Here is a 14,021-nt window from a genome sequence, read left to right on the forward strand (position 1 = left end):
AACAAGTAAAAAATGTGCTGAAGTTTCCTCGGCGCAGTCGAGTTTTCTGTAGAGCCGTTACAGCGTATAATCAAGGCCACCGAAAATATTCTATCTTTCGGTGGTCTTGATATAATGCTGTATGAGCCGCGGCTCATGAAACTTGAACCACGGCCCAGTGGTGGCCTGGCTTATATCGTTGCCAGACGCACGATTGTGGTTAACCTTTACCTTAAATAAAATAAAAACTACTGAGGGTAGTGGGCTGCAATATGGTATAGTTGATGCTTGGAGGGCGGATGATCAATATACCAATTTACAGCCCTCTAGCCTCAGTAGTGTTTAAGATCTGAGGGCGGACAGAAAAAGTTCGGACGGACAGACAAAGCCGGCACAATAGTTTTCTCTTCAAAAAAAAAAAAAAAAGTAGGGACGCAACATCTTTTGGTTAATTGATTAATCAGGTGGCTTAACTGGCACAGCATGAAGACGAATTCTGATAAAGTAATGTTAACTTTCATAGGAGGCACAGTCCCCACTGTCTCTGAACAACACGTGTGTGTTGTTTACATGTTTACATGTTTATATGCACGTTTGTTTTGTTTACATAATAGTTCTACTTCCTCTTCGGCGAAGGTGGTCTGGTCAGCCTGACCAGTGGCAATTCTCTACTGCCGTATGCACGTGTGAATCATCTTCCTACTTCTGGTTTTCCATATATCATTGTTTTTGTAGATTTGAATTATGCTGGCCTTATGCCAGCGCGGGCGATTGCTCCTGGACTCCCTTTACCATAACTCCATTCATATCTGTTTTCCATCTTGCTAACCACCTCTCCTAACATCCACCCTCTCTTAACAAGCATTTCCTAGTGCAACTGCTTTGAGGTTTTCCTCCTGTTACACCTTTCGAACCTACCTTCTCTCAGTATCCTTTCCAGCGCTGAATGACCTCATAGGTCTCAGTACTTGGTCTTTGGCCGAAACTCTATTCCATTCCATTCCTATTGCTCCTGGAGCAGCCATTATTTTTCGTTGCTTCCCTCAAGCCTCGCGGACGGTACAAATAATCTGGATGATGGCGATTCTGTATTTCATGCATTGATCCTAAGGGTCAAAGTCGTATATGGAGGTTAAGGTTAAACGGGAATTTAGCATTGCTATAATTTTTTAACCAAATGGGATGATTTGTATCTGGCGGTAAGCGATGAGGGGTCACGGTCATATGTAATGGTCAGACGTCAAATAAGAAGTTAACCATTGTCATAAATTTTGAATTCCATGAGATGGAAAATGTATATATTCTTGCATATTCCTCTAGTTAACCCAGAGTGTTGAGTTGGTTTTAAGCTGCAGTTGAGAGTTAAAGCTCAAGTAGGATTTTGCCACCAAAGGGTCCAATGTGTTTCAAACACACCCCGTTCCTTGTCGAAATACGAGTATGTTTGAACTCTAATATTTCACTTGTAATCTTTATGGTATGGTCTGTTTCCATTTATGTTCCTGTTCTGCATATTCGTTTGGAAAATTGCATCACTTTCTGGATGAATTTTATGTTTTATCTGAAAGTGATTATATATTTCCCGTTTTGGATATTCCCTTTCAATATAGGCCTAATAGGTTCCAAATTGTAGGTAGAATGTTTCTCTTTTGCATAGGAAATTAAAGAAAAAAAAGTACCAAGTTTTCTCAAGGGCACATCAGCGATAAATCTTGCTCCGGATACTTGAATCTTAAAATAGAATTTTTATAAGGGTGAAATGACACAGCTATTGTGGTGCAGTCAGTTGAAGGAACAGAGTTAAGATTCATATTTCCCTTGATCAAATGAACAGCGACATGGATCTACTAATGTTGGTTATGGAGCGTTATCTGTTAAAAAGAAAAATAAAGGTTTTAGGACAGTATTGAGACGAAAGCTCGAGATATACAGCTTCATCATCGTCTGAATAAAGTGTATAAAAAGGAAAGGGAGATCGCTGATAAAGAAAGAAGTAATATAAGCACTGAAGAATTTTACAAATCCTCAGAACGAAAGTGTTAGAACATCCCGTCTCTTCAACGTGGATGATACTGATTTGCCCACACAAATTACACAACATTTGTATCATCTAATCAGTATTATCCAGACTGACAGAGATGAGATGCCTAGAAACTTTATTGAAGTATGCTTTAACCCTTGCAATTTGTCATTTTACTGTATGTATTTAAGATTGAGCACCTGGCTTCATTGCAGGAGGTGGCTTCGAATGCAAGTAGCCTGCATAGGCCAATTATTAATTGCAATCGTAATAATGAGGTATAGGATGAGACGGAAACAACAAACGTACTCTCTAAATAAATCTATTGCACTCTGAATATGACTCTGCGACGATAATAAATTTGGAGATAAAAAATAGACGAGGTTCTAGGTTCTCCTTGGTGGGACTCCATCTGCTCTCTCGCTCTACTTTCTCTCGTGGCTGTCGTCATCGTCCACCCTGCGGGAGACTTTCACTGCTGGGAGCAGCAGCAGCAGGGGCAGCCCTGACAATAGGGGCAGGGGCTGGTGCTGGTACAGCAGGGGCAGCCTTAACGACGGGTGTTGGTGCAGGGGCGGCGGCGGCGGGAACAGCCCGGAGGATCTTGATATCGTCGTCGTCGTCGTCATCGTCTACCTTGACGTACCTGGTCACGACCTTGGGAGCAACAGGGGCGGGGGCAGGGGCAGGGACGTTGACGTATCTGGTGACTGGGACCTCAACGACGCGCGTGACGACTACGGGGGCGGCGGGCGCCGGGGCTACGGCCTGGACAAACTGAGGGACTGCTGCTGGAATTGGAGAAGCCAAGAGGTGGTGGACGTATTGCACGGGGGCAGGGGCAGGGGCAGGAGCTGGGGCAGGGGCAGCCTTCAGTGTAGGGGCAGGTGCTGCGTTCAGGAGGCCCAATCCGAGCTTGTCTGCTTCCAACCTGACATCCACTTCGCGACCAAATTCATCAAGGAAGCTGGAATAATAATAATAATAATAATAATAATAATAATAATAATAATAATAACAACACTGCTACCGCCACTAACGCTATCACATCTGCCAATCCTGGCTTGTCATTTCATCTAGGTAGATAACGAAATGCCCAAAGGAACTAAAGAAAAGAACGATATATCAACTAGTTCTGTATGTAATTTCCAGCGCTATATGTTATTCACCCACATCTTTTGACAGGGTGACTCGCACGACATCCCGAGATATTTGATTTTAAAAATGTTCTGAACGTGGTTAACTCAAGTGTAAAGAAATAACTCGCCATGACTTGTAAGAAATGTATTATGCATATATTTTATTTAAACAGTATATGCATAACACAAACAAAAGGCAATTGATGATTAAAAAGCGCAAAATATAAACAATATATTCCTGATACAAACATAAGGCAAATGATAACAAAAAGACACTGAACTTGATAATCATTAAATCAGAAAATATTTGAATTACCTGTACTTCAGAGTGACGTCGGTGGCCCGATCCCCTCCAATTAGCGTAGTACGGCAGCTCGCTAGTCCAACTAGCGCCAACAGTGCTACCTGTGGACGGAAGGGCGTTATACCGGATCGATTTGCAGTAATACCTACTAATCTAATTAACTGATCTGATTGACGCTAATGGCGCGGCAACTAGAATTACTCACGCAGGGTAAAATTGTAGAATTTGTTTTCCTTTTTTATCAAATATTTGTCCTTATTAAAAATGTAAAAGCATTCGCGTAGAACAAGCCTGGAGGACACTGCTACCTTGCACATTGTTTCCGTAGAAGAGAATAATCATGGGGAGAGAGAAAAAGTATAGGCCGAAAAAGTGGAAAGCACTGCAGAGGCGAATAACAGATATATTGATTCAAAAAACAAAGCTACACTGTAATATATTTTTATGCCTATTCTATTCTCTTGTTTAATTTGGTCAGAAGACTCGGATAGACAAATGTATACATTAGAAGGACATGTCTGGACGGAAAGGAGTTAAGAGCAAGGCAGAAAAATAACAGAGAAGTCTTTGGTCTTTAAACATTTACATTGCATTCATGTGCTCATAGAATAACAACGAACTTTTTTATATATGAAAATTAATATTGCTTTCAATGCGACCACAGTATAACAACGAAAGGTTTTGTCTGTAAATTTTCTGTATGCGAATATTCATATCGAGTTCAACATGACTGCAGAATACTGAAGGAGGTTTTGATCTATAGAAATTCGTATTGCGTTCAATGTGGTCAAAGAATACTGACGAAGGTTTTAAATCTATAAATTTTTCTATACATAAAATTCGTAATACGTTCAACGTTATAACAGGACACTGACGAAGATTTGGATGTAAACATTTTTATCAATAAAACTCATATTGCAATCAACATAATCACTTAGTACAAAATTCATTTTTATCTTTATCTTAAGCCAATGTTGCCTTCAGCATAAAGAAAATACAAAGGAAGTTTTGGTTTATACATTATTAATCTTAAAGTTTTTATTGAATTCAACATTATCATAGAGTAAATGTAAATTGATCTTTATCTGCAAGTTCGATCAATATTCATATTTAGTTCAGACAGGAGAATGAACCCGGAGTTAACCTGAATCCGTGAATTAATTCATAAACTTACTGATTTATAAAACATTGACAAAATACAGTCTTCGTCTTAAAGATTTGGGGCTAAAATCCTTATCCTCGATGCCGAATTGATAAATGATAAAAGAGCAATAATCCGATTCTGTCTTACTTATTGAGGACTTTCGCCTTTGTTCGTTACTTTTGTCTATTGAAAGACTTCGAAAATGATGGAATATTGGAACTACGAATTTAATCTCCGCAAGTGTTATTCGGTATCGTTTTTGTCCCCGTTGAGTTAGCTAGAAATCTTGTATCTACATTTATTTTCATTCGAAATCATTTACTTGATAGACAGTAGACAGAATATAATCGGTACTGAACTCGGGAAAAGAAAACGTGGATTTATGAAAAAATGAATGGAATTTGAGACTTAGATTTATGAATGGCAGTTAAATAAACATCGACTTTGGAAAAGAATCAAAGTTAAGTGTAGCTTCTATTTCACAAGTACAAAGTTAATTTAAATGACTTGGTTCATTACAGCCCTTGTATATTATCCTTTCCAGAACTCCCAGAAAGAGTTCCCGAACGCCAAGACTTGAAGTCTTGATCCCCTGACCCAATTTCAGGGAAAACAAAGCCAGAGTTACTCACAAACTTCATCTTGGATGAAAGGCTTGGGAGAGGAGGGCTGCGCTTTGGCTGAAGACGTTGTGTCAAGTGATGCTCCTACAGTGCCTTCCACTCTTTTTATATACCCAAGGGCGCCACGACCTCGAAACTCGGGTACAAGGACGTTGTGGGCATGAAGGGGGGTCAGGGGTTGGACGGGCTACCGGTTGTTAGCTCTTTTGGGCATTCCTCCTCCTCCGAGGGAGATGGAACGTGGGATCGTAGGAAGGGCGTGGCAGGAGAGCCACCTCTTGAGGGTCACTGAATCCATGTTGTCAGGCAGATGGTGGGAGAGGAGAGGCGAGAGAGAGAGAGAGCTGAGGGCTAAGCAATATGGCGGCAACCCCTCGTAAGCTTACGTAAATCTGTTCTAGCAGGTTTTTGTAGTAGTATTATCAATGCCTCTGGAAGGCAAGCACAGTGGGTCGTTCTCTGTATGGCATGACACCAAGAGCTGGTTCCTTACTTGGTAATTGGTCATATTAATCTTGCCAAAAGTCTTCATTGTGGTTCTGAGATGAAATCGGTTCACTGAAAACTCTATAGAATTTGGTTGTCATTGTACCTTACTGCCAAGTACAAGGTCACTCTCTAGTGTGGTTAGGGACTGAGCTGTTCTTTTGGTTCTTTGCTAGTGTTTTGTTTTTGTCCTTTATTTTCTGGGTGGCTTCAGACTGAAAACCAGTTTTCTTACAGTTCTGATCTCGTGCACGCTTTGGTATGGTGCATAGTTGTTTATTGTTATTATTTTTAATTATTAGTATTATAATCACGTAGTCTTATTCGCCTCCCACATGGTTTAAGACCAAACCCTGGTTTTTATATTTACTTTTTATTTGACCTTCAAGTTCGTAATTATCCTTCTCCAGGTAAAATAAAAAAAAAATTGCTAAATATTAGAAAAGGGTAGGTGTAAAGTTTTAAGAATATCGGAGGTCAGGACTCTGAACCAAGGAAAAATATCGATTTAAATTTTATGGTGTTTGCACAGACACGATTTTATTTATTTGATATCCTAGAATGGGGCGGGGCTCTAGTGTAGGTGTGCGTTCTCGAAGTCCATTTTAGTATTATTTTGCTCCACGCTGTACATTGCTGGCAGACACAATGCTTCTCTTTCTGTATCCCGTAGGGGGGTTAGTGCCGTCAGTGCACCTCATGCGGTGCACTGTAGGCATCACTTGAGGTTCTTTGCCGCGTGCCTTCGGCCCCTAGCTGCAACCTTTCGTTCCTTTTACTGTACCTCCTTTCATATTCTCTGTCTTCCATCTTACTTTTCACCCTCCGCTAGCAACTGATTCATAGTGCAGCTGCGAGGTTTTCCTCCTGTTACACCTGTCAAACCTTGTACTGTCAATTTTCGTTTCAGTGATGAATGACATCATAGGTTCCAATGCTTGGCCTCTGGCCTAAATTCTATATTCAATTCAATTCTCTTTCTGTATGTATAGCTTGTAAGCTTCTTAATGTTTAAGGACTGTGTTTCCGTCGCAGTTGTATTTATTTATTGTAACTCATGATGATTGCAGATATATTTCCATTGTTATCATCTAAGTGGTTCGTATGAAAATAAAATTAAGTCGCATTTATATGTATTTATTGTAACTCACGATGATTGCAGATATATTTCCATTGCTAATATCCAAGTGCTTCAGATGACTTTGAAAGAACGAAGCCATTTCCTGGTTACCTGAGAAAAGGGGACTTGGTTAAATCATATGGGGAGGAAAGACAAGACTAGGGTTGAGGAAGTCCCTAACTCACTATAATGGTGACCTCTGTTGTCGAGATGGAAACATAACCTTTCCTTCGAGGTCATTGTTGGACGTTGGGAATCAGGGTATTTCTAAAACGGGAGGTTTTTAAAGAGTGAAAGTTTAATCATTGCATTTCTTTGTTTCGGAGTATTAGCTTTCTGGACTTTTTGGGGGGAATGTTTCTTCGCTTTCAAAAATGTTTCGATACTTTGAGGGCTATGTGCAATATTTTTTAAAATGTAAACTTAAATTACATGTTATTTAGAATCTTGTTTAACTTCACAAACATTTTTTTTTTGTTTAACATCTCAGTATAAACACCGTCTTCAGTTCGCATAGTATATCCAGTAGGTTCGTAGAACAATCCTTTTTTTTATCATATTTGATAAAAAAAAAAAAAAAAAGCGTTTATGTCTTGGTGCGTATTTCTGCTTAGAAAGTCTTCTCATTTGTATGTCATCATTTCTCTGTTAGTGTATTGTCATGCTACCGAGTATCGGAAGTCCTTTATTCTTTCGACTGTAAACTGTGTTATATTGGAAGCAGCTCTTACATACTAAATAAAAATACAATATCAAGAGTCACTGTAAAGAGAAAATAATATTTGTTTTATAGTAAAGATGAGGTGTGTGTTATATGTAGACGGGAGGGTGACTGGTTTGGTGTAAAAGTGTGAACAGTAGCTTATGCTGGTAAGAGGCCATAATATTTCTCTTAATTTTGGTAATTTAGCTTCGTGATTATCCTCTCTCTCTCTCTCTCTCTCTCTCTCTCTCTCTCTCTCTCTCTCTCTCTCTCTCTCTCTCTCTCTCTCTCTCAGTCAGTCACTTGTGTGCATTTTATCTTGTGGAAGCATACGTTGCAGATCAGTGCCTCTCTAAAGCTTGTTCTATGACAAATAAAGGGTAACTTAATGATAGTTGTCCAATTTTGGATTTTAGTTCTGTCATGTTATTATCTTAATTCAGGAGATGTTATTTCTTTGTAGCGGAGAGCCCGAGACATCATGTTGGAATAAATCAAAACCAGCCAATTTTGAAAAAGTAGATTGATAACAGACGGATTGCTAGGGGAAGAGCAGAGTGAGTTTAGACAAGACGAGGTCGTATATGTCAAATGCTTTATTTCATGGAACAAATGTACGACATCCATTCAGTGTTTGCGGGATTGCGAAGTGTGACTTGTGTGCAGAAAAGACGATAGGGAAAGTGTGTACTGGTCAAAATAATGTTTGTAGTAAAACACACAAAAATAATCGAGTTTTCTGTACAGCGTATAATTCTATATGAAACTCTCAGCCGTGGCCCAAGAAAATTTCAGCCATGGCACGATCATGGCCAACTTTAACCTTGAATAAAAATAAAAACTACTGAGGCTAGAGGGCTGCAATTTGGTATGTCTGATGATAGGAGGGTGGATGATCAACATACCAATTTGCAGCCTTCTCGCCTCAGTAGTTTTTCAGATCTGAGGGCGGACGGAAAAAGTGCGGACGGACAGACAAATTGCCATCTCAGTAGTTTTCTTTTACAGAAAAATCAAATTACTGAAGACTGATTTTAATGAGTTGGAGTTATTAGCTGAAGAACTGCATGCAGCTTAGCCACAGTATGAGTTTAACTAATCATTAAGCTACAATTGAAATGCAGTCGAGGTTTGTTCATTACTACGGCACGTAAATTCTTGATTTCTCCAAAAAGAATTTTGCCACTAGCGTGATGCATATATATGTATATACATACACACATATATAATTAATTTTTTTATTTATATATTTCATACACATATACATGTACACACGCAGATACGCTTAAGGCTACACTTGCATTGCTTCAAGTTTGTCGTTTGGCATGTAAGGAAATATATAGCAGTCCTAGGTCAAACAAATGTATATTAAATTATATATATATATATATATATATATATATATATATATATATATATATATATATAATTTATATACATATATGTGTATGTATGTATGTAATAATAATAATAATAATAATAATCATGTGTGTTGCATGATTGCATGACACACACGGACAACAAACCTGAATCAGTCACTTTCCCTTTTGCACCCCATATTAGCATTCTCAGAGAACCTCACGATCTCAGCTTTCCCTCTCCTCCCTTCCTCTCTCTCTCTCTCTCTCTCTCTCTGGCCATTAAAACCTTAGCCTCTCCATCTACCAGGTCTGCCACAACTGCTATTATGACGTCACTGTCAAGGGTATCTCGTTTTTGCTGCTGCCATATGCCCAAGGGATCGAACCCAGGCGTGCCTTCCAAACTGCCCGGTTGGGAGGGGAAGGGGAGAGGAGATAGCAGGAGAATTAATGGAAAGATGGCGATGAGAAGGAGGAAGGAGAAAATAAGCCTTCCAAACTGCCTGGGTTTGGAAGCGAAGACGAGAAGAGATGTAGAAGAAGAATTAATGGAAAGATGATGATAATAAGAGTGAGGAAGGAGAATAAGATGAGAATGGACTGACGCGAGGAGAATGTGGACGATGAGAATAGATAAGGGGAAGGGAATGTGGCACAAGAAGGATTTTATATATACAAATATATATATATATATATATATATATATATATATATATATATATATATATATATATATATATATATATAGAGAGAGAGAGAGAGAGAGAGAGAGAGAGAGAGAGAGAGAGAGAGAGAGTGGCAATGGTGACAGAGATGGAAGGAAATCGAGGAGAGTGTAGTAGATGGAAGAACAGAAGCTTAGATTATGAAGAGTGAGGAAGAATTGATGGAGAAGAATGGAAAAGAAATACGGAACGAGAAGAGAGGAGGAGGCATAAATGATGGTAAAGAGGATAATTGAATGGAAAGAGAGGTTGAAGGATAAAATAATGTCTTAGTGTCTGACACTGGTTTTTTTTAGTATGTTGGAAACAGCCTCTTGGTCTTTGACTCTTTCTCATCTGTCATTTTGTTAGAAACACCATTTAGTTTTTTTTTTTTTTTTTTTAATGCCAAGGTGTCATATGCTCCAAATCTCATTCCTTCATATAATTTGAATTCATAAGGATTCATGTTTGTATGGTATTTTTCATATCCTAAACCACATTCGTTTATTTACGTGTCATAATTTCGTTCTTTTCGTACAGTAACTTTTCATACCAAGTTGCTGTCGTTTATAACCAAGTTCATTTCCTATATTTTCCCCATGGTAATATTAAGCCAGGTAATGTAGTCGATCAGTTCATAATGTTGGATATAAAACAGTCCACCACGACAGAAGGATATTGGACGTAGATGCTAGCGTTCCTTGTCCTATCAGTGGTCGGACATAACAAAAACATTGATTTCTTATCATAATCGGTATTTAACCGTGGAATTTTCCATCCCTAGGCTAACCTACCTCTTTGTGATGTCCCGTCATCAACCCACGGCTGCGTTGGTTTTTTTTTGTTTGGGGGGGGGTGTGGGGCGGGGGGCGTTTAAATTATCTATCGTCCAGTTGATGACAAAATTTAATGTCTGTGGTTTCTTTAGCCCAGGTTTCTTGCCTAGTTCGAAATTTTTTATAATAATGGCCAGTCATTACTGCTCAAGTCCCGTAGCAAGGTAGCGCCGTCAGTGCACCTCACGTGTTGCACCGTAGGCATTACTTAAGGTTTCCTTTCAGCGTCCTTTCGACCCCCTAGCTACAACCTCTTTCATTCCTTTTACTGTACCTCCGTTCACATTCTCTTTCTTCCATCTGACTTTCCAAGTCTTAATAGTTGTTTTATAGTGTAACTGCGAGGGTTTCCTCCTGTTACACATTTCAAATCTACTCACTGTCAATTTCCGTTTCAGAGCTGAATGACCTCATAGATCCCAGCGTTTGGCCTTTGGCCTAAATATTGATCGTAATAGTAATGAGTCATAGAAAATGGTAACAAGAACAAGGAGAAGGAAGAGGAAAACAGTAAACGTAAAGACACAGAAACATTAAAACAACAAAAACGATCCGTAGGGGCTGGTGTAGTGCTGTCAGTGCTCCTTACAGGGTACATTGTAGGCATTACTAAAGGTTCTTTGCAGCGTCCCTTCCTTAGGCCCCTAGCTCCTACACCTTTTATTCCTTTTACCGTACCTCCATTCATATTATCTTTCTTCCATCTTTCTTTCCACCCTCTCCTTACAATTATTTCAAAGTGCAACTGCTTTGAGGTTTTCCTCCTGTTACACCTCTCAAACCTCTTACTCTCAATTTCCTTTCCAGCGCTGAATGACCTCATAGGTCCCAATGCTAGGCCTTTGGCCTAAACTATATTCCATTCCATTCCAACCAGAAACGAAAAGAAAGAAAATTCGATGAATAAACTTATATGTTTTCGTAGCGTGAGTACGTTCTCTAATCATTTACATTAAAAAAACCGACAGTTAAATCCCTTTGGGCCTCTATTGAACTAAACAGTGAATTATGTACCGGGTAGTTAGTTAGTTAGTCGACTGCGGCGTGGCGAGTTAGGATGGAGAAGCGCACGGACCTGGCATCCTTATCCTCAGTGTAATTGTTGGAAACTGAAGGGTGGTACCTTTTTAATCCTTTTGCCTAATGGGAAGATTGGATTTGGTTTTATATATATATATATATATATATATATATATATATATATATATATATATATATATATATATATATATATATATATATATATATATATATATATATATATATATATATATATTATATATTATATATATATATATGTATTATATATATACTGTTTACATATACATACACATTTATATATATATATATACATATATATGTGTGTGTGTGTGTGTGTGTGTGTACAGTATGTGTGTGTAAGTTTATGTTGGTTAAGGAGAAAGATTAACATAAGGAAGAAGGAGGTGAATGAAAAAAAAAAAATAGAAAGAACAGGAAGGCTGATGCATGAAAAGTGACAAGAAAAGGAAGAATGAAACAGAGGAGAAAGAAGAAGAGATAGAAAGAAGACAAAGAAAAACAAGCAGGAAGAAGTTGGAGAAAGTGAAGAAATCAGAAGAAAAGGTTCACTAGCAAGGTGTGATAAAAAGAGGAAGTAGCCAGTCATAAAACTGGCTCTCCCCTGGAGAGCGAAGATGCCACTAGGTCTGACCTCGTACACCAGTTCGCCCTTAAAAAAAAAAAAAACGCCATTACGGAACCCTTGAACAGACGGAATAAGAGACAGTATAAAAACGAATGACATGTGGTTTTAGAACCCAGTGAATTCCCCGTAGTTGGGTAGTTGCCGTCAGTGCGCCTCTTGCAGTGCACTGCGGGCGTTACGGCCGCTTCTTTGCAGCGTCCCTTCCGTAGGCCCCTAGCTGCAACCCTTTGCATTACCTTTACTGTATCTCCGTTCGTAATCTCTCCTAACAATTGATTCATAGTGCATCTGCGAGGTTTGCCTCCTGTTACGCCTTTTGAACCCTTTTTAGGGGCAGTTTCTGTTTCAGCGTTTGAATAGGTCCCAGCGCTTGGCCTTTTTTTTTTTTTGAGCTGGTTAACCACAGGATTCTCAAAAAAGTACAAATTTCATACCTTAGGTGCTGGAAGACCTAAGTACCTGACCTTCACAATTATTACGTGGCCGTTATCGGAGTTTTTTATCTGTGTACTTTTTATAGCCGCTGTTCCCAAGGGCCTGTTCTTGGGTCTGCTATTATTAGTCTTCTAGGGACGAGGATGTTGAACTTTGCGAATTTCTAGGTTTTTGTTTCTGAGGACGTGGTTTCATGTTATGATTTACTTTCTGGTTGTATGTTGTATTTTGCTAATATTGCTATGCTTATGCATAGGTGTTTTGTATGTTCTGTATTCCAGATTTTGACAAATATCGTCATTAGGTTGAAATATTCATCTTTGACATATTCGTCATTAGATTGAAATATTCATCTTTGACATATATGGTCATTAAATCGAAATATTCATCGTTACAATGTTTCTCATACCCTAAAAGTAATCTATGTGATCTATGCTTAACCAAAAATGATTATTCTATACCCCGTTCTAAGGTTAGGTAACTTTTCCAAAGGTCACAGTTATAAAATAGTGGCCATCTTTTTCTCAATCCTGGGTAGTAGGGAGAATCTTCCTTATTCGCGGAATACTTCTTTTCGTTTATGAAAAATCCGCAATAATATGTATGAATTATATTAATAGTACAATAATATAATTATATAATTGAGGATTTTTAATGATCAACATCCCGTAGGGGGGCCTAGTACCGTCAGTGCACCTCATGCGGTGCACTGTAGGCATTAGTTAAGGTTCTTTGCAGCGTGCCTTCGGTCCCTAGCTGCAACCCCCTTTCGTTCCTTTTACTCTACCTCCTTTCATATTCTCTTTCTTTCATCTTACTTTCGTCAACCCTCTCCTAACAATTGATTCGTAGTGCAACTGCTTTGAGGTTTTCATCCTGTTACACCGTTAAAACCTTTTACTCTCAATTTCTGTTTCAGCACTGAATGACCTCATAGGTCCCAGTGCTTGGCCTTTGGCCAAAATTCTATATTCAATTCAGTTCATAAGTAACAGTTAACAGTCATAACGGTGTTCATTTGATCTACTTGTCCATTGTGTTAAAAGCTGCTTCTTTTCAAAGAGAAATAAAAAAAGTATCTGTAAGAAAAGAAAAGAAGATTTTTACCAGATTTTATTTACAATTTTTACATATTTACAATTTAGGATGCAGTATTAGTACTTCTGTTTTTGTAGATCACTGAGGAGTGAAAGCAACATTATGATAGTAAATCTAAAAGTAATTTTAAATTAATTTTTGCCGATAGAAAATTATGCTACACGTAACTTCCGATAATTCCTCGTACATTTGAACAGTTATTGGGAATGCTTTTGGGAAAATCGGATACTAATAGGCCTCTTTTGTTCCTACTATGAGGACTTTGATTATGATAATCGTTTTTATCACTTTCATTGTAGCATAAGACGAGATTTTCATTTATTTATTTATTTTTTTTAAATCTTCCCTATCATAGCACCCTAGTACCTGCAGGAAGAGA

The 14,021-nt window shown here is 38.5% G+C and overlaps 1 protein-coding gene across 1 annotated transcript; it reads right to left on the reverse strand.

Moving 5' to 3' along the window:
• Positions 1-2,305: 2,305 nt before the first annotated feature.
• On the reverse strand, positions 2,306-5,323 carry LOC136855752 (cyclin-dependent kinase inhibitor 1C-like). The gene is made up of 3 exons (XM_067133114.1): positions 5,219-5,323; positions 3,455-3,543; positions 2,306-2,966 (listed from the first exon to the last, which is right to left on the reverse strand). Exons 1-3 carry the CDS (start codon positions 5,225-5,227, stop codon positions 2,447-2,449), a joined length of 618 nt encoding a protein of 205 aa, XP_066989215.1. The 5' UTR covers positions 5,228-5,323; the 3' UTR covers positions 2,306-2,446.
• Positions 5,324-14,021: the final 8,698 nt, after the last annotated feature.

The sequence above is a fragment of the Macrobrachium rosenbergii genome, chromosome 33 (genome assembly GCF_040412425.1).
Source record: "Macrobrachium rosenbergii isolate ZJJX-2024 chromosome 33, ASM4041242v1, whole genome shotgun sequence".
NCBI lineage: Eukaryota > Metazoa > Arthropoda > Malacostraca > Decapoda > Palaemonidae > Macrobrachium > Macrobrachium rosenbergii.

Bases quoted from the DNA above. Each gene is read 5' to 3' on its own strand.
- LOC136855752 (XM_067133114.1), bottom strand. The intron at 2,967-3,454 runs GTAATTCAAATA...TTATTATTCCAG, and splicing joins GACGTCACTCTGAAGTACAG to CTTCCTTGATGAATTTGGTC.